The sequence below is a fragment of the Marmota flaviventris genome, chromosome 7 (genome assembly GCF_047511675.1).
Source record: "Marmota flaviventris isolate mMarFla1 chromosome 7, mMarFla1.hap1, whole genome shotgun sequence".
Classification (NCBI taxonomy): domain Eukaryota; kingdom Metazoa; phylum Chordata; class Mammalia; order Rodentia; family Sciuridae; genus Marmota; species Marmota flaviventris.
The window spans coordinates 28,773,483-28,794,733 of record NC_092504.1 but is presented as its reverse complement, the minus strand read 5'-3'; the positions used below and the strand labels follow the sequence as shown (position 1 = coordinate 28,794,733).

Sequence of the window (21,251 nt, the reverse complement as noted above, 5' to 3'; positions counted from 1 at the left end):
CCCCTGTAGTATGTTTATTCTCTTTGGTTACATCCTCAATTCTCTTTCACTTGGGAGTTCCCACGTGATTTTTTTTTGGGGGGGGGGGTGGATTCATCACTCACCTATAGGCAGATGATTCTCATTCTGTTGGACACCAAACTCATTTACCTAAGTGAATCTCTACTTAGATTTGCCAAAAACACCTCAGCAACAGCGCAGCAAAATTGGAGCCCATATTACTGCTCCAGCCCCTTGCCTAAAGCTGCACATTTTCATAAATTGCCTGTATGGGTGTGAAGCAGTACTGTCTTGCCCTGCACTCAAACCTAAGAGGCCCTCTTGACTCTTCTGCTTTTCTTAAAGCTCACTGTGGCCCACCAGTTTTATCTTCATGGTATCTCTAAATCTGTCCTGTCCATTTTGCTTTTCTTCCTGCTGCCTCAATTTAGATCTTATCCTTTCTTGGCTCAGCTTTTCTAGCAGTCCCTTTTAACTCTGCATTTTCTTTTTTTTCAGTACTGCCTTTAGGTAGTTCTTAAAAATGCAAACCAATGCAGATATCTATCTATCCTGGGAGTTCTAGGGCTTTGTGCTCTGAAAAGATTTCACCTTCAAGAAAGGAGGAAAAGAACCTCTCTCTTAACAAGAGAGAGGAATGAACTTTTACTACTCATAAGGAAAAGGGTCCTTAAGATCAAGCTCAAGGTCATGTAACTTTTTTCGTTTTCAGCTTAGCATCTGATATCTACTTGGACACTAGTTAGACTATAAAGCCTAATTGAATTAACGATAATAGAATGCTGGGCTCTTACACTCTTCCAGATGTAATCGTAGAATGAAGAATCCATATTTCTAAATATTTTATTATTAGAGATGTAGCTTTTAAAAACATTATTAGGAATAATATCTATATTCACATGTATAGGATTCAAACAGCCTCATTTAAACAGGTCTTCAGTGATTTCTAGCTAATTACCAAGTGTGTGTATGTGTGCGTGTGCGTGCGTGTGTGTGTGTGTGTGTATACACACAGAGAAACACATATACATGCATGCATACATATTCTTTTAATAGTATAGTTTTATACTAATACGGTCAGTGATGAAGATGATTGACGGTTATCTTTGTTGTGTCATCTTCATTGTGTTTGTTTATGATCTGTGTATAAGTACTACAACTACTCTTAGTGCTGTTGGCATATAAGAAAGTAAGTGCTGGTTGGTTTTGATACGTACACACACACTTAGGTGTGGATACTTATACTCATTTTGGGGAAAACAAGATAAAATAAAATCTTGTGCAAACTAAAGTAGAAATTGAATTGTTGTTGACTCCAGGACAACATAGATCTTTGGGACCAAAAGACTCCAAGGTTAGAAGTCTAAAAATGGATGCCAGCATTTGGAGCAATGAGCTCATTGAGGTAAGTCCTGCATAACTGGTGGTGAGCAGAGACTGGGGAAGACATAGATAGGCAATGCCTGGTGTGAATTTCTTTACAGCCTCTTTGATGAAGTTCTTGCTTTATAAAAATGGCTTATGCTTATAGTCTGTTTGAGAGTTGTAAGACTTTCAGAAATCTTCCTAAATGAGATAGTTATTTTAAAATAAAAAGTAGGAAGAGCTTTAATGGCAGTGAAAGGGAGAAATCTCTCTTTTATATCAGCATGGTGAAATATGAAAAAAGTGAATAAAGACATTTGGCAAAATGTCCTCACCTTGGCCGGGCTCTGCCACTGACTGTGGTGCAGTCTAACCTGCTGTCCCTTCTCTCCACTTTCTGCTCCTCCTCCACAACTGCTCACAAAGAATGGCATTAGCCCACCTGCTCTGTCCTAGCGTGAGTTTCAAAGAATAAAATGACTTTTGCAGCAGTTTGTGCTGCCTGCAGTTTCTTTTCAAGCTGACGTTTTGCCATTATTCAGAGCAGCAAGGCAGGGTTTAAAAATAGAGTATCTGCTTTCACACTTCATCTTCTTGAAAGAGTTGAGTCTTGCGTGTGTTCCCTTGTATTTCATACTAAGTCGTGCTTTAATTTATAATCTGAGTCCAATTTTTTTGCAGATTCAAATACATTTTATGAACTGATATGTTTTATTTATTTATTTTTTGACTTAAGCTTTTTATCATCATTGGAAACAAAAGAGCAAATGACTTTTGGGCTGGTAACCTTCAAAAGGATGAAGAATTGCACATGGACTCACCAGTGGAAAAGAGAAAAAACTTTATTACTCAAAAATACAAAGAAGGGAAATTCAGAAAGACTCTCTTGGCATCTCTAACCAAAGAAGAATTAAATAAGGTATTCAGTAAATCCTAACAATGGATATAGTGTTCATTGCTTTTTTGAACATAGGACAAGCTTCTTGATAAAAAAAAAAAAATTGTACTACTTGATGCAATTATGGTTTTATTTACGTTTATTTTGTGAGACTGTTTCTCCACTGTTTTACTTGAAGATTCGTTACCAAGAGGGGAGGGACATTTCTTCCATGACTGTTTCCACTTAACTCAAATCTTCCCCAGAATCTTTAAACTTTGACAGCTCTTTCTGTTTTTCAGAGATTACGATATACTTTTATGCTGGGGGTACTAGGTTTTGAACCCAGACCACTGTACCATGGAGCTATATTTTTAGCCCATTTTATTTTTTATTTTGAGACAGGATCTCACTTAGTAGCTGTGACTGGCCTTGAACTTTTGATCCTCATGCCTCAGTTTCCCGGGTTGCTGGGTTTAAGGATGTGCACCTCTGTGCCTAGCTGTGCTATACTTTTTATCTTGCTATTGTATCACTGATCACTCCACTTTTTTAAATATTTATTTTTTAGTTGTAGTTGGACACAATATCTTTATTTATTTATTTTTATGTGGTGCTGAGGATCAAACCCAGGGCCTCGAATTTGCTAGGTGAGCGCTCTACTGCTGAGCCACAACCCCAGTCCCCATCACTCAACTTTTTATTTCCAGCTCTGATTTGCTCAGTGTCATTGATTTGGAGTCTTGTTTGCTGTGGCCTAGGGATTCTGTATCCTTTCATGCTGATTTCATGCTACTCATTTGGTCTTTTGGTGAAAATATTAAGGCAGAGGGCTTTGTTAAGTAGCTCCCACCCCTTCTTAGGTTTTAAATTGCTGCTTCATCTCTTATGTGTTAGGAGACTTTTCTGTGTATAGGCATTTACAGGATATACCTATACCTTTATATACCTGTTTTCATAAGTGTTCAGATGATCATTCCATGGTATTCACTTCTCTACTGTTTTTAATGGTAATGCTTGTTGGGTAAGGATCTTAGGGGTAAGTATCATATGCTATACATTTACAAAATAAAGACCATTGTCCACATATAAAAGGTTAGCTATACAATTGACTTATGCTATTATTCTATTGATTCAGTATTCCTAAAGCAAGTTGTTTTTTGTGTATCTTTGGTATTAGTAAAGTGAGTTAATGAACTAATTTTAAAGTAAGAGCTCATAAAGAATGAAAGATTTTCCCAGGGTGGTGGTGCACACTACCACCCTGCATACCACTCAGGAGGCTGAAGCAGGAGGATAGCAAGGTTGAGACCAATCTTAGCAATTTAGTGAGGCCCTAAGGACTTAGTGAGACCCTTTCTCAATATAAAACATTAAGAAAGGATTTGGGGGGGAATAATAGATCTGGGGAGTGCTGGAGTTGTAGCCTAGCACATGTGAGGCACTGGGTTCGATCCTGAGCACCACATAAAAAATGAACAAATAAAATAAAGGTATTGTGTCCATTTATAACTAAAAATGTTTAAAAAGGGGCCGGGTGGGGGCTGAGAGTACAGCTCAGTGGTTAAGTGACCCTGAGTTCAATCCCTGGAACCAAAAAAAAAAAAGCGAGTAATGAAAGATTCAACATGGATTCCTGAGGTGGGCCCAAACCTGGGAGATTGGACAAGAGGTTTGGAACTGAATAGTTAGATGTAGGTTTTTATGAATATTTGATATTGCTTTACATAGTGTCTTCATGGGTGCTAATTAGACTATTGCAATAACTGAACATTACACTGGACATTCATGGAATAATAAGGCATCATAAACCTAGTATTGTATTTAATCTAATTCTGTATGCCAGAGTTCTACAACATAAAGTGTAAATTGTGAGTTTTGTAAGGTAATTGGTGAGTTTGGAGAACAAAGACTTTCCTTCCCCCCATTCTTTTCTCTACTTAAATGGTAATGTGAATCTTGTCAGTGATAATTGACATACTCAAGTGAGAAGTTGCCATGAATTAACACACTAGTATTGGTTTTGAGTGAGGGCTAGCAACTATATTCCTCTTAAATATTTTTAGGGAAGTTTACCTATTGGAACTTACCTCTACAATGGATTCTTAATGAGTGCCATTTTAGTGTGAGTGAATAATTTTAAAACAATTACGTTATTGGTTATTTATTGTGCACTTGCAAATTGGTGAGTACTCTGGTGCTGGGGATATGTTTGTGTCAACAAATAGATGTTTTTATTTATGGCAATGGCAGTCAAATAGGGGAAAGTGTCCATAAACAGCTAGATTCTAATAAATACACGATAAATACACAGTGTGCTCTGAAGGGAAAGACTGGCGGGAAGAGAGGAAATGTGACTAAGTGGAGGAGGCATAGAGGCTGTCAGAGGAGAAAGGGTGATAGCCATTGTTTCTTTCCTGTGCCTTTTTGCAGGAAAGAAGAAAGTAAGACCCAGAGAGACAGGCCTTGCTCAAGGACACCTAGCAAATTAGTACAAAATTGAGTGTAAGAGTGCAGGCTTTCTGATCCTAATGGGAGGGGAGTTCTAGAGGTCAACTAGACCAGGTTTGAAAAGATAAGTACTTTTTGAATAGTCAACCCTTTGGGCCAGCAACTGTGAATGCGTCTAGAACTTCTTTTCTGTGCACCTACCCTTCTCACGGAGCAGCCGCTGCAACATTGTTCTGAGCTCACATCATGGAGGGCAGATCCACAAGTGATCCCTCCAGATGAGCCCATAAGGGAGGAGGTGAAGCTGTGGTTTGAAGCTGCACATTCAGGTGGAATCAGGGTGCCACAGTATGAATATTTGACTGCATGTTATAACATGCACCAATAATGTTTTATTGCCTCTTGGTTACTGTTTACTGTTCTTCCTCCTCCTATCCCTTGCCCTCCCGCAAAAAGATACTGAATTTGCTTTGCCATTATCTTTCAAATTCCCAAAGCACAATAATAGTTTAAATATTCTACAGCTTCTAATTAGGCTAGGAAAAATATATTAATAACATTCATATGGTGGAACATTTAGTGGCTACTTCATTATTGCATTTGAAAGGTTTTGAATTTTCTTATTGTCAACCACAATAGAATAGGTAGGCATAAAAATGTCTTCCAAAGCAGCTATGATGGATGGGAAGATTTGGAAGGAGAAAATCACAGCAACAAAGGAGCGAACTGAGATGCAGAGGTCTTAGGTTGTAATTTAAATCCATACAAAGCAGGCATTTTGTGTCTATTGCCTAATTCAGAGCTTAGTTATTATTAGCTGCCTCAGGGAACACTGAATAAAAACTTCATCTCATAAATGAATAGTGAGACTTTCATTCATTGTAATAAGTAGCATCATATTTACTTCCCTTAAAAGGTATATTTTCTTTTCATGGCTAGGCTCTGTGTGCTGCTGTGGTGAAACCAGACGTGCTGGAAACGATGGCTTTACTGTTCAGTGGAGCTGATGTCATGTGTGCGACTGGAGACCCCGTACATAGCACCCCCTATCTCCTGGCCAAGAAGGCTGGGCAGAGTCTGCAAATGGAATTTCTCTATCATAACAAATTCTCAGGTTTGTCCCTTACCCTAAATTAACCCACTTTCTTCTGATGCATCCCTTAAAGGATGAAAGCACAAATCTGTTTATTTCTCAACTTAAAAAATAAAAAAATCAGAAGGAAGAAAATTATAATTACCAAAATATTCTGTTATACCATTTCAAGCAAAAGTTGAGGAAATGTATTTTTTTTAATCTCATAAATGTGAGATGAAAATAGTTAATCCCACATAATCATTTTCACCAAAATTAAATCCGATTTTTCATATATGAATAACAAGTATGACTTAAGTGCTTATTTGCAAATTTTATGCAAAGTAAAATAAATTGCTCTGCATTTATTCAGGGGTAAATTTGAAGTCATTTTTCTTCTAGCTCAAAACTCATCTAAATATTCATAAACAAAGGGAAGTTGTTTGCATTTTGGATTTCCAAGGTATTGTTTCTTTAATTTTTCTAGATTTCCCTCAACATGACATTCATTCCGAGGGTGGGTTAAATCAAGATGCCACCCAGTCCGTGTTCCTCTGTGACTTCTTGTATCAGGCTCCTGCTGCTGCTTCTAAAGTCTCTTCAGAGAAAAAACTGCTTGAAGGTATCTTTTCTGCTCCTCTTAGATTTTGTTACTGGATAAAACTTTATTCCATTATCAAAACAATTAGGTTTAAATTTTGATTTTTTCCCCTTAAGATGTTAGATTTCATCTTACAGTAGAGAGAGATTTTTAAGGATTTATAAATGCTTCCAGGCACAGATATTATTTCATGTATTGCAACAGGGACTTACCACTGGTTTGGAATGCAGAGTGAATTCTCAACAGAATTCACTGGTTTCTACCTCATGAGCCATCGAAATCTGTTTCTGATACTCAAACCTTGCCCTTAGGTATACCCAATTGGTGAGGTAATATAGATAACTTGCCAGTTCTTCCTATGTGTTTGCATTTTTCATTATGGTTTGAATCTCTCTTATCTGAAATACTTGGGACCAAAAGTGTTTTGGATTAGATTCCAGACTTTTTTGGATTTTGGAATAGATCATATCTATAATGAAATATCTGGGCATGGGCTCTAAGTCTAAACACCATGCCTAAAGGTAGTTTTATACAATTTATTCGATAATTTTGAGCATGAAACAAAGTTTCATGGAATGGAATTTTCTACTTGAAGCATCATCTCATGCTCAAAAGGTTTTGGACTTTGGATCTTCAGGATAGGCATGCTCAGGTTGGCATACATTCAGTCAGAGTACTGACTGACAGGAGTAGTTAAATTTGTTGTGATTAGAAATATGAGTACGTTTAAGTAAAATAAAACCTAAGCATAGTTTCCAAGAAATTATTGGAATCAATTTGATTTAAAATCATATTCTCAGTTTGGGGAATTTGATGAGCAGAGTCACTGGGCATTCGTTCCTTTATCCAGCAACTTTATCCAGGCTTATGCTAGACATTGTGAATATAAAGATGACTAAGACACTGGCCTCATGCTGATGCTACGTACATTGTAACTGATTTGAGAAATAGAGTCATAAAAATATGACAACTGTCTTCCTGGAACAAAGAAAGTGCAAGAAGATTAGGCTAAATAGGCCAATTGAAGGTGGGCTTTGATTGGTTCAGCAGCCTAACCATCCCTAGATGGTGCAGTTCAGCTGTTACTCAATTCAAGGAACAACAGGATGAGAAACTCACTTTACAGTGTTAATCCTGATACTTGTGCATTTGAAGTTACTACTGCAGTATAAATTCTTTACCGGTTGAGTATTCCCTTTTGGAAATACTTGGGACCGGAAGTGTTTTAGATTTCAGATTTCAGACTTTCTCAAATTTGGGAATATTTGCATTGACTTTCCTGGTTAAGTATCCTTAATCCTAATCTTCACAGTCAGAAATGCTCCAGAATTCTAAACTTTTTGAGTGTTGCATAAGTGCCCAAAATACTTCATATTTTGGAACACTTTTGCATTTCTGATTTCTACTTTAGGTATGCTTAATTTTATTAAAAAAATAAAATTGGAAGTCATATCCAAAGCAGATTATATTAGGATTATCTGTACTCAGATTTTTCTGAAGACAGTATGTGAGCATGCATGGTATCTTTTGCATTCATTACAGGTCATCCTCATAGAAAGTCTGGGAAATGGTTGATGTTATGCCAGTCTTCACATGAAAAACCAAGGAGCTCAGCATGAAGCAGAATTATACACCTGAGTGTGTCATAATTGTTATTGTAACATTTTAGCCTTAATCACACACAGTGTGACAGCTAGGGGGTAGTCAGATGGAAGAGCATTTTTATCAATTGAATTTAAATGTTTTGGGTTCTTTCAGCAATTGATTTTTTTATTGTTTTCCCTTACTCAGCCTAATCGATAATACGTGACAAATTTTACAGAGCCTTTAAAAATCTTCTATTGTTCCTGTCAGTATTTCATCATTAAGTAGTCCAGAACCACCCAGAAAGGTTAAAAGTACTTGGATAACTTGTAGACGTGACTATAACAATTGTTAAAAGAATTGAATATGGCAAATAATATACTTGTCAATAAATTCACATTTCCAGAATGTTTCTTCTAAGTACCAGGGGATCTTAGACTCATTCTTCAAATCACTTTATTTATATAAAGATCAAAAAGGGGATTTGAAATACAGTATTTTTTCTTAAAGCTTTGTAACCTATCATAAGCATATAGTATATGCATTATACATGCCAAAGTATATTTATAAGCTTATCAGTTTGTTTTAATATTTTCTCGAAACTTTTTTAATTGACTTGAGTACTACATTTATGTTTTAAACAGTTGTAACTAAACTTTCATTTTTTATAAATTAACTATTGACTTTTTCGTTAAAGTTTATTTCAAAAAAATGGGAAACGGTATATTCTCTGTACAGTTGGCCCTCGGTGTCTCTGGGGGATTTGTTCCAGAACCTTCATGAATGCTAGGACTGTTCAAACCCCGTATATAAAGAGGCAGAGTATTTGTATATAACTTATTTACCTCTTCCCATATATTTTAAATCATCTCTAGATTATTTATAATATGTAATACATGGAAGTGGTATGTAAATAAATATTTTATAGTTTAGGGAATAATGGCAAGGAAAATAGTCTGTACATGTTCAGTAAGATACAATGATCTTTTTTAATATTTTTGGTCCATAGTTTGTTGAATACGTGGATCTTGCAAACACGTATATGGATGGCAGACTATTGTGTAATTTAGTTAGAGATATTTTCCTATTTGGAACATTTTTTTCTAAATGTAATATGAAAATAAGCTCTTATATTTTAGCTATGTAACAGGTCAGAAGTGGGTTTACTTGAAAGTAATTTCCTGGCAAGGTATTCTTGGATTCTCTTCTTCGATCCAATTTATCAGCCAGTTCTATATTTTCAAACTCAAAATAGAACCTCCGTTGACATCACTGAAGCTCATCACCATCCTGTCCTGCCTACACTACAGTGCCCTCCATTGTGTCTCCCTCTGTCTGCCCTAGATTTCTCCCAAACCTTTCCTTGAGAAGCAGATGGACATTGGATACTGTAATTCAGTTGCCCAAGGACATTCATTAGTTTCCCATGTCAGACTGTAACCTTGTTCCTTGCTATGACCTGGAAGACCTTGTCGTACCCATTTTCTCCGTCTTCTGGCATGCAGCTCTGTGCTCCTATGCCTGGCCGTGCTCATTTCCTTTCTGTTCCTTACGGCTGCATCCATTCCTGCCCCAGCTGCCCCTTTACAAATTTCATTTGTTCTGCAAAAACGCCACTTCCCCATGTGGCTCCTCGCCTTTCAAGGATCAACTCATTGCCACCTATGTAGTGAGGTCCCTTATTACCCCCCTGAAGTGTCCTTCCATTGCCAGCCCTTGTCTTTCATGGGTGCCACACATTTCCTCCATGGCTCTTATCACAGGAAGATAACCCTGTCTTTAGCTCTTTATGGTGAAACCTTGGCGAGGCATTGGTGTTTCCTGGCTTGCTCAGAATTAGCGATGTTCTAAAACAAGGCTGACACATAGGAATAGCCATGTGATAAATATTTGTTGAATGAATGACCATTTCTTTAGCAAATCACTAGCTGTGTAAAAGGGCAAGTCATATGTTAATATTTTGTTTTCGATAGTACCTGTGGTTTCACAGGGGTATTTCAGTTACCTGAAGACTATTATGGTCCAACAATGTTGAATAGAAAAATCCCAGAAAGAAACACTACATGTTTTCAATTTTTATTTTAGCATATAATTGTAGTGGCTCTATTTTATTGCTAGTCATTATTAATTTCTTACAGTACTAATTTATAACTTTGACTTTATCATAGTATGTATTTGTAGAAAAAGACATATACATAGACTTCAGTGCTAGCTGCAGTTTCAGGCAGCCACTGAGAGTCTTGGATTGTATCTCCACTTCCCATGGATAAGGGGCAACAGCTGAATAAAAAGATACACATTTGGTTCAGAAAGATCTTAAAAGTGAAGAAGAAAAAGTTGAACTATCAAGAAATATGAGAGTTTTGAGTTTGGTTTTTTTTGCTTCTCAAGATTCTGCAGTAATATCACTGCTATTGAACACCAGCTTTATGGAAAAAATGAGTTACTTGGAAAGATTTAGAGATTAAAGTGTGGTTGTCACCCTTGCCTCTGAAAGGCAAGCACCTGGACGACGCCACTCCATCAGTACTTGTCAAAACAGCCGTAAAGCAAAATGATTAGAAATGAAGACAAAAGTCTTGAATAAAACGCATGCGGTGCTTCGGGAACTACAGAGGCTTCAGATTGTCAGTTCAGGTTTTCAGGATTTGGAGTTCTAGCTCCTGGGTATGAAGACAAATCTGTATTTCTTCCTTCTTTGTTTGGTGTTCATGAAAAGAAAGATCGATAGCTCTTGTTAAACCGATGTACAAAGCTGAAATAACAGAATCCTGGATTTGTTTTCCATGTTTTTCCTCCCAACCATGTATTGCCCCCTACCTTGGTAACTTGCCTTGACTTGTTTACAAATTGCTTACTTTTAAAAACAAAATGGTTGGCGTTTCTACAAATACAAATAATTTTCATACCATGTGGGAAACATTGAATACAGGATCCTGCATCCAGAATGACCTTAGTGAAGTGCAAAATAGTTGCTGCGGCTGCTGCTGCTTTGCCTAACCCTCCTTGTTCCATGGCTTCTCATCTTTCTTAAGTCCTTATGTTTTTCATCGTCACCATGTCATCTCCTTCTGCAGTTTGGACTTCCTACAGGTCATTCAGTTAGTACTGAACATATATTCTGTCTCATGTTCCTCCTCATTCCTCACTTCTTCTTCCCCCGAAATGGATAGAATGTGAAGATGTGATTTCTAGCAGGTAAAGCACTCTGTACTTAAGGAGTCTTATGTGGTGCACTTCTTGTTGCCATGGCCAGGTTCTAACCCATAAGATAATTATTGACAAGTTCTTAATCTAAATTTTTTTTTGTGTGTGTTTAATATTAATAATGTTTATTTTATGAACAAATGAGTACACATGTATTTTCATTTGAAATGATAATACAATAGTATTCTTATTTTAGTCAACATTGGTTAGTAAAGTTCAGTATGAAATGTAGACTCGGCTATTCTCAGCCACTATAATTACAAACAGTTCCTCAAATAGGGAATATAAAGATTTTTTAAAAATTGTGATAAAAAAATAAAGTGATTGGTATGGTTTAACAGAAACTGTATTTTAGCCTGTTTATATGTAATTTAAAGATTAACATTGAGGAGTTTTGAAGATATTTTATTCTATGAACAACGTAGGCCATATGGTTTAAAAATGATTTTCCAAGGCCAAAACATATTTATTTAAATGAAAAGGATTCCTATTGTGTGTTTTTAATTTCAGTGGATTCTGCATACCAACATTTTAGGAAATTTTTCATTAGGAAACAACTTCATGGTTTTGTAAAATAACAATTTTGCCCTACCTACCTCAGATTTATTGTGCACATCTGTTTTAGAAGGCATGGCTTCTTCCCTACCTTACTACATTTTAAAAATAGACATGTATAGTTCAAACCATATAACAGGCACAGGGAGGCATTTTGGGCAGTGGTTAAGATTGTAGCTTCCAGGACCCAGCTGCTTGGGTTCTGCCCTGGCTCTGAAGCTAGGTATTCATGTGACCTTGGGAAAGCAGATTAACTCTTTTAGATGCCTGTGGAAAGGGTAATAATAACAGGAGGGACTTAATAAAGTTGTTTTGCAGCTGCAGTGAGTCAGTGTGTGCTGAATGAGTAGAACAGTGCGGGGCACGTGGATGTGTTGGGGATGATGATAATACAAGATGGAGAAGGAGTAAGGAAGGCCTACATGTAAACAGCTGCTTCTGGCTTCCAGTGGCCTTCAGTTTAGATGTGTTGTCCTTTGGGCTACGGTTGACAGCCATGGTGCCTGACTAGAACATGTATCATATCATGCCATAGTAAAACTTAAATAGGTAGCCTCTGGATTCCTTTATCTGTGTTTGGGTAAATCCCACATTAATGTTTTTCATTCATTTCTAATGTAGATATCACCATTGAATGGAAATAATGATCAACACCTCTGACCTGTCCACCCACTTCACTTACACCTCTTCATAACACCTGTCCACCCACCTTCACTTACACTTCAACCTCTAGATGTTTTATAGCTGAGTCTTGAGAGTTACTTAGGCTGTGCTCTCCATTTTATTTTGGTGATGGTCATTTTGCAACTGATTATCTTCAAGCTCTTCAGCAAAAGGGTTTTCTGCAGGGTATTGACATTGCTCAAAGTCAAGAGTGCCTGTCAAAAAATTGGCCTAAGCAGACCAGTATCATCTAACATAATTTTGCCAAGGATTTTCATTGCTTCTGAAATCAATAGGAATGTCAAGATTTCCTGTTACAGCTCTGTTATTCTAAGTCCTCAAAGATAATACCTGTGACTGTCTTGTCTGACCTGAGGCCCATTTCACTTATAAAAATAAAGCTAATAAATGGTTATTGAAATGGATGTCACAGGACTAAATCTCCTCATGCCCACATTTCTAACTTAAAATGATTTTACACCTTTTAAAAAGAGATCTGTCATTTGTTTCCCATTAGAATTTACATAATTAGGTTCTGCACTCACATTTATTTTATGCATCATTCGTTTGGCACTGTTTGTTTAAGACCTTTGAATGGCTCCCACTTGTCTACTGAGAGAGCCACAAACTCCCGAACACCTGTCATGGAAGGCTCTCTGGGCCTGGCCTCGCTATGAACCTGCAGCCTGCAGTCCCCTTTTCTATTTCCTATCTTCATGTGTAATCTCTTTCTCTGGCCAAATAGGGTTTTGGCTCTTTCCCCTTTCTGTGACTTTCTTCACAGAATACCTTTTTTTTTTTTTTGCTAGTTTAGAAACATGCAGTCTTTGGTCCTAAAGGACTATTCCAAAGGCTGTTTTTCTGTTTTGTTTTTTTTTCAGTGAAGTCAGTGCTTGTCACTTTAGTCTGAGGTAGGCTTCCTCCTTGAATGTTGTCACCCCATAAAGGGACCACCTGATTGTTGTTATTCTCAGCCCCGTTCTGTTCTTCTTTTGTGGGACTGCAGACTGCCAGTGAGGACATGAGGTGGAATTCCTCATCTGAACCAGTGATTGTGTTGAATTTTGTGCACCTTTTTGTTTTGTTGTTTTTATGAAAATTATTCTAGTCATCAGAGCATCTTGTTTTAAAATTGTTTCATAACCTCCTTTGATTAGTACATTGGTTTTTGCTTTTTGTGCACTTTAGAAATAAACAATGATTATTCATTTTAAAAGTACTGCCTTTCAGGATCTTTTTCATAAAGTGGTACATATTGTAAATCAAGATTGGAGGGCCTTGGAATAATATATCCCCTTCCACCAGAAAGGGTTGGGCCTCTGTAGCTTTCTTTTCCAATAGCCATAAAGGATTTCTGTGTTCATTGTTTCTGCTAGTTAGGATTCTTCTTTTCATGTGAAGATTTTTTTCTTTTCAGAATATGGCAGTCATGCAGTTCTCAGGTTTCCACCTAGTGAGTATTTCTGCATTGTCTTGTTTTATTCTACTTCTCATCACCACTTCTGCCTAAGATGCTAATGATGTGATAAAAGAAAATTCAAGGAGGAATTTAACATATTTTTCTTTTAACTTTTTATTTTTACCTGTTCTGACCTCATTTGAGACTTCCAGAAAAGTTGCGATAATAGTACGAAGAATATCCATGTACTTTTAATTCAGATACTGAAATAGTAACATTTGACTTTTGCTTATCCTTATTGTTTCTGCCCATGTGTGTATATGGATACACACTCACATACATACACACATCTGCATTTGTATATATGTGTGTATATATTTTTCTCATGCTTTATCTGTGTATTTATTTTGAGAATCACTTACAACCTCTAGTACCTTGGTGTGCATTTCTTACAAAAAAGGACATTTATAAATAATGCTCTAAAATAACCACAGTACATTGATCAAATTTGAGGAATTAGCTATAGACATTATTCATTGTATCTAATCTACAGACTTTCTTAGCCTTAATGTCTGTAGATGTCATGTATATTTTAAATCCAAAATTAACTGTTGCTTAACAATTTCATACTTGGCAGTAATTTACATTTTGAGAAGCTGTGCAAGTTTTAGAGCCTAAAATAGGATGGCGAGGTGATAATTAAAAAATAATTCCTTTTATTTAGGGAAACTAAAAATTTCAAAGAATTTTTACTTATTTGAAAATTTTAAGTTTAATATTTTACCTTACTGTGCAAAGAGTTATTTGGCAAACTATAGACTTCTAATTATATAGTTAAGAGCTGTTAAAAAAAAAAAAAACAGATCTCTGAGAATTGAAGTTTTATGTCAGTGTCTTTTAATAGGAAATATAAAATATAAGGGCTGATTTGGTATTTTTGTTGCTCAATTAGTAAGTACCTTGTTTTAGTTTTTCAAAAGGGAAAATTAAAAGAAGTAATGGAGATTAGCAAATTTTGATAATAACAAATTGGCAAATTTGACAGCTTATAAAAAGTCATTCTCTCTTTTGGGTATTCATTGTTTTAAATTCTTCTGCATTTGTATTTTCAATGCCTAGGGTTTAGTCAGGAAACAAAGTAAATGCAAGGAGTAACATGAAAGTAATCTGGTGGGGGAGGGTGTACTTGGGATTGAACCCAGAGGCACTTAACCACATAGCCATATCCTCAGCCCTCTTTATTTTGAGATAAGGCCTCACTAAGTTGCTTAGGGCTGCAGTGAATTGCTGAGACTGGCTTTGAACTTGGGATCCTCCTGCCTCAGCTTCCAGAACCTCATGAAATGAAAGTCATGCACTACCATGCCTGGCACAAGGTACTTTTGGAATACAATATAATTTAAAACCCTTTAGATACTTAAATAGCAAATGCATGCTTTATATTTGCATGTAATTTTCAAAATTCGGTACTGGTAAAGCAAGCCTGATGTACTCATGTCCAAAATGGCCCCTGTTTCCCATCTTGCTGACTTACCCTAGTTGCTTGTGTAGAATGGAAGTATTGCATCATTTTAGAAACTAACCGAAATGTTACTTTAAGAATTAAACGAGATAAAGCATACATAGCCTTTAGGAAATAGTGCTGACTACCATTGTCAAGTCAATTAAATGAACTAAATTATAACACTTTGTTGTCCCTTTATTGTTTCTATGGTTGGTAATAATGGTCTTTAGCCTAATCTCTATTTATTTCATCTTTTTTTTTTCCATGTGCATGGATCATTGTTTATTTTATTAGTGGCATCTGATCACGGTCATGTAAATAATAATTTAGTGAACTTTTCAAAATGATATTCCTTATAGTTGATGTAGAATACATTTAAGATAATGTCAATCCCTTAATCACATATTTTATGCATGGGCTTTATTATTATATATGATTCTTTCTCCTTTTCTGATATTTTTCTACATCAACCCTGAACCATTTTTAAGTCTGTTGTATCAACTGTCTTCTACCTTTATGTATTCCCATTGTGATTTTAGAAGCCTTCTAAAATTGCTGCCCCCCACCAGATTGCTTGTTTATTTTGAAATTTTCTTCAATCTGAGCTTAATGGTAACATTATTGACCACTCTGTTTTGTCCATTTTCATAGCTTCTACTTCCAAATCTTTGAGATGGCTGAGAATCGTTAGGGAGGCCACAAAGTCTGGGTGTCTTTTTGTTTGCTTTTTTTTTTTTTCCAAACCAAATCTCCATGTAATGCTCCACTTGGTGATTTTTAGGTCCAATGTTTTAAATCTGTTTTCATTTTACCAAGGCAATACCTGCACATCATTTTATGGAAAATGAATTTGTTCTTTTTCATTTTTAGACCTTTTCCATTGTTTTGATAAATTTTCTCTCATTTCTTTTCTTAGCAGTAATGGTAGTTAGATGTTGGACCTTTAAGAATTGATTATCTGATATTATCTTCTTTTTTGTCTCTTGTTTTAATTATGGGGAAAGCCCTTTTTATAAGTTTTTTCTTATTTAAAAAATGTTTTGTGTTTTTAGTTATCAGGAATTATTTCTTTGTTATCGATTCTTTTCTTTGAATCATGCTGTTCTTGTGTAGATGAGGTTTCTTCCCTTAGCTATATGATATTAATCATTGTTTAAAAAATTATTTTTTCTGTATTTGGTTTGCCTTTCATGTTGGAAGCTTTCTTGAAAAAAAATTTCAATAATAATAACATTTATTGATTACATAGTCATCACTATGCTGTGAGCTTTATGTAGAAAACCATGAATTCTCATACCTTCCCAGCCATATTAATTTACTATGGCTGATGTAACAATTTGCCACAAACATGGTGATCTAAAACAGCAGAAATGTATTCTCTCAAAGTTCTGGAGTTGGAGGTTCAAATTCGATACCGCTGGGTTGAGATCAGCATATTGGCTTGGCTGCACTCCTTCAGTGGGCTCTAGGAGAGAATTCTTTCTGGAAGCTTTCTTTAAGTGGTTGGGTTCAGTTAGAAGACTCCACCATTCTCTTGATGAGAATGTTGATGTGGGAGTCTTGGATAATCCTGGTTCTAACAGTTTATATGTGAGGAGATAATTGGGGTCTCACTGTTTCTTTAGTGTGCAGGACTTCATGTAATCACTGTTTCCTGGCTTGCATCCTATTCTCCCTGCAAGCAGCCCTGGAGCCCCAGTTTAGAATCTGACAGGTCTGGTTTCCCCAGGGGAAGGACTCAAACTTCTCATGAACATTGCTGGTGGGTGCTTAGTTGCTTAGTACAGTAGAAAAAAACGTGCCTAACTGCTCATTGTTATAAACCTTACCTCAGCTCTTATCCTGCGCCTCCTGAGGATGAGCCTTTCTAACCCTTTCTGGAACTTTGTAGAATATTACTTAGTTCTTGTTGACTTTTTGCATGTTTGAATGTATCACCTTTTGCCTCTCAGAAAGATCAGAGTGTCTCTCTCTCTCTCTCTCTCTCTCTCTCTCTCTCTCTCTCTCTCTCTCTTTTCCTATGAACTGTGGTCTCTGTGGTGCTCTCTCTTTTGAGTTTATGCTTGTATACTTTTGGTGTCATTGTCTTGAGGTGGGGGGGATAGAGATGCATACATAGATTTATCTTTCTATATTTGAAAGTAATTGCATTTATAATCCTATTGTTGGTTCTTTAACATATTTCTCATCTTTATACTTCTCTTTTAGTTTGCAGCCTCTTCTGAGCTATTGCCTTAACTAATAGCTTTACTTCCTTACTTATGAAAATAATAATTTTAACAAACTTCCCCTAGGCAAAGCAATATGGTAATTTTTGAGAATAGAAAACACAGTTCTTATTCTCAAGTTGCTTACAGCATTGTTGCATGAACAAATATATCTAAATTTTATTTTGTTCAAAAGCTGCAGCCATATATGAAAGTAGCATTTTAAATTATTACATTAAATGAAAATTGTTGCATCATCGGAAAGTGCTACTAGCCACCTGAGCAGCCACATACCAGATTGCTCTCCTGTGTGCTTCACATGCACTGCATCATTTAATAATCACAGTTGTCCTGTGAGTTGGATGCTTTTCACAGAATGGCGAAGTTCTTTTTTGAGGGTTCCTAGTCAGTAACAGAGACCCACTTCTAGCCCAACTGTCCAAGGGTTCACATAGTACTAAGGATGCCACTGAAGATATGCCACTGAAGGGAGACAAATGGAAGGCTAGAGAAAAGTCTCAGCAGAGGTTGAGCCTAAGCCCAGTTTTGAAGGAGAAATGGTTTATTTGGGTCACGTGCTTTTAGTTTCTTCTACCTCAAGACCTAACTGTACTTTCCAGTTCTCTTTATTTCCTTCTGTTTATGAGAAATAAATGCTCATCCTTGGTTCAGCCAGGTAAACAACTTTTGATTGTCTTCATTTGTCTTACTGTATCATGCCTTTGTTTGTTTGTTTTTCTATATTATGTAGGTTATTGATCTGTCCTGATACCACTCCTTTTTTTACATGGAGACTTTTCCATACACTTCACAGCTACTTCCACAGCACTCTCAGCAAATTAGGCAATTTCCTCCCTATTCTTGAGACCAGCATTTTGTTTTACTCAGCCCTTGTTCGTTGGATTTCCTTGCTGGATATAATATTGCTATGCCTTCCTTTCTCTCCTCATCTATTTCATTGTTAGGGTGATCTCCTGTCTGTCCACTGTTCTTTATAATTTTAAGTTCCCTAAGATTTTATACTTTATTACTTTATATTTCCAACTACCACTTGTATGCTAAAGACTTACAGTTACCAAGTGCTTTCTTTACCCGCAAGGTGCAAATACAAGGCTGCTCTGTCTGATAGGTACTTCAGCCTGGATTTTCATATTAGGTATAGCTCCTTCAGTGTTTCTAAAAGGAAATACCCTTACTATGCACACTTTTTTAAAAAAAATACAAGTGGACAATCACAATATTGCTTGTTCACAGCTAAAAATGATAACAGCCCTTAGTAAGTTCTCTGCATTTCCTGTATCCAGTCAGTATGTTTTATTTTCTCAAAATCCACGTGTAGGCATTTCTCTCTTTACTCTCCTCTTTACCCCTATGACCATTGACCTCCTTTTGGCTCTCCCCTCACTTAAAACTTCTGTCAGCTGTATCCTGAGGTTTGGGGGTGTTGGGAGTGCTTACCTAGCATGTGTGGTTCCATCCTCAGCACTTCAATGTCCAGACTGTCTCCTTACCTCTGGCATCACTTTCTTAATCCAATGTTTTTGAGCAAGCAGAATGTGTTAAATTCAAATCTTTTATTATATTCCACTGCTAAAACCATGTTAGTGGCTCACCATATCTGCACAGTCAAGAATCAACAGACTTTTCTTAAAAGGGCCTGAGAGTAAGATTTAGGTTTTGTGGGCCAGACGGTCTCTGCCCCAAGTCAGCTCTGCCCTGGTGGTGGCAAAGTAGCTACAAACCCTCCATAAATGATTGTATCTGCCTGTGTTCTAATAAAACGTGATTAACAAAAGTGGGTGATAGTCTGATCTGGCCTTCGTGCCACAGTGTGCTAACTCTATACAAGATGAATTTTGAATCTCGTGAGCAAGACCATAAGGACACTGCAGTTTCTGACCCCTTCTTCCTTTGTGTATCTACCTAATCCATCACTTTCTGTGCCACTTTTCCTCCTTATCCTCTCCACAGACCTGACTTTGTGGTTTCACAGTTGATTTGCAGCAGCCACATCATGGATCTGCCAGCTTCTCTGGCAGTCATTTTTGTCTGGTACATTCCTTGCTATTAGAGTGTACATTTTTTGAAAGCAGAAAGTGTGACAGCTTTATATTCTCTGCAGCCATATTATGCTCTTACCTGAAAAAGGAAATTAATCTCTTTTTATTTGAATACAGTTCATGATTTAAAACCATGAATTAAAAAAAAATTACGGTATAGCTCAATTTATTTTTATTTTGTTTTACATTATTAGAGACAAATAAAAAGTGGTGTGTTTTGGAAGGTGGCTTCTTGAGTTATTATGAAAATGATAAGTCTACCACACCTAATGGGACCATTAACATCAATGAAGTTATCTGCCTGGCTGTTCACAAGGAAGACTTCTATTTAAATACCGGGTAGGTCTACTATTAAACAGCTAGAAGGGAAGAGGTATTTACAGACAATTATCATGCCAGGTCATAAGGATTTTGTTACTTCTGTTCTTTGGTTGTTTTCTGTAACAGGATTTAAGGGTGTCTTAAAGCCTATCTTCTGTCTTAAAGTTCTTTAGAGACCTATCTTCTGTCTTAAAGTTCTTTAGAGAATCCCCTTAAAAGTAGTGAGTTAAAATACACTAGCTAGTATGAAAGACTAATATATTTGGAGATAATCTTAAGTAAATTTATGGCATTCTATTAATGATCATTGTGGTACTTCAACTTTTATGATTTATGCATTACTTTATATAGTGAACTAATGGCAATATTTATGTTATTATTTTAATGAGTATTATGGTTAAATATGAGAAAAATGAATATTTGGTGATTATTTGCTTGCCTTAAACACAATACAAATTGCATTAAATGGCATATTCAAAGCTAAATTTCTTTAAGCTCTACTTTGGCATTTCAAGGTCTGACAAAGGTACAGTTAGAGATTAAGTACTATTTATGTGATATATTTGAGTCATAATAGTTTAAGTGAATCTTTGAGGACTTTTAGAAGTAGACTAAGATCTTTAATTTGAAAGTTTCTGTTTTGCAATGTAATTACTGAGATATAAATATTAAATCTAAATAAATCAATGTTATAGGAGCATAATACCTCAATACATTTTTATGAGAAAAAACTTGCAAATGTATGTTATTTACATGAAATTTTCTGGTCTATGTTGTCATTAATATGTAATGATCAATATGTAGTGGTTGAAATGACTAGAGCATTTTTGTAAACCTAAGTTGATTTTGATGTTAACAAAACTGATTACTGATTTTTTTTTGTTCTAATCTTAATAGTGCTTGTATTCTAAATGAATATTCAATTTAATGTGGCTTACCATGGAATGTTCCAATAAGTGTACTCTACCTTAATAAATAACAAATCAGATACAATTTAAAAGAATTGATATTATGTCCACATATAAACATATTAAAAACAAGATATTTTTGATAAAATGTTATTGGTACAAGTATTTTATATATATGCAATGATATGGGGTTACAAAATAATTGTTATAGCCAGATTCTGAATTGCCTTAAATAGTCTGTTGTAGAATTTGAACTCAGTGCTGTAAATAAAGGCATTAGGTAGTTTTGCACATTTGTATTTTATTTATTTATTTTTATTTATTTTTTTTATTTTTTATGTGGGTTGTTCAAAACATTACAAATTTCTTGACATAGCACATTTGTATTTTAAAAGAGAGCTGGTAGATTGGTAAGAAAAAGACTATAGGAAGAAAGATCATAATTGCCAAGTGTTTAACTAGAAGAGTGAATGGAAG

General features: G+C 36.0%; 1 protein-coding gene across 2 annotated transcripts in view; it reads left to right on the top strand.

Moving 5' to 3' along the window:
• The window catches only part of Arap2 (ArfGAP with RhoGAP domain, ankyrin repeat and PH domain 2), a 174,975-nt gene that overhangs the window by 68,135 nt on the left and 85,589 nt on the right, over window positions 1-21,251 (top strand). For both annotated transcript variants that reach the window (XM_027938904.2, XM_027938896.2), the window contains exons 11-15: window positions 1,320-1,405; window positions 2,102-2,284; window positions 5,633-5,807; window positions 6,253-6,387; window positions 19,740-19,884. In XM_027938904.2, coding sequence (XP_027794705.2) covers window positions 1,320-1,405; window positions 2,102-2,284; window positions 5,633-5,807; window positions 6,253-6,387; window positions 19,740-19,884 — 724 coding nt within the window. The remainder of the gene's footprint in view (window positions 1-1,319; window positions 1,406-2,101; window positions 2,285-5,632; window positions 5,808-6,252; window positions 6,388-19,739; window positions 19,885-21,251) is intronic.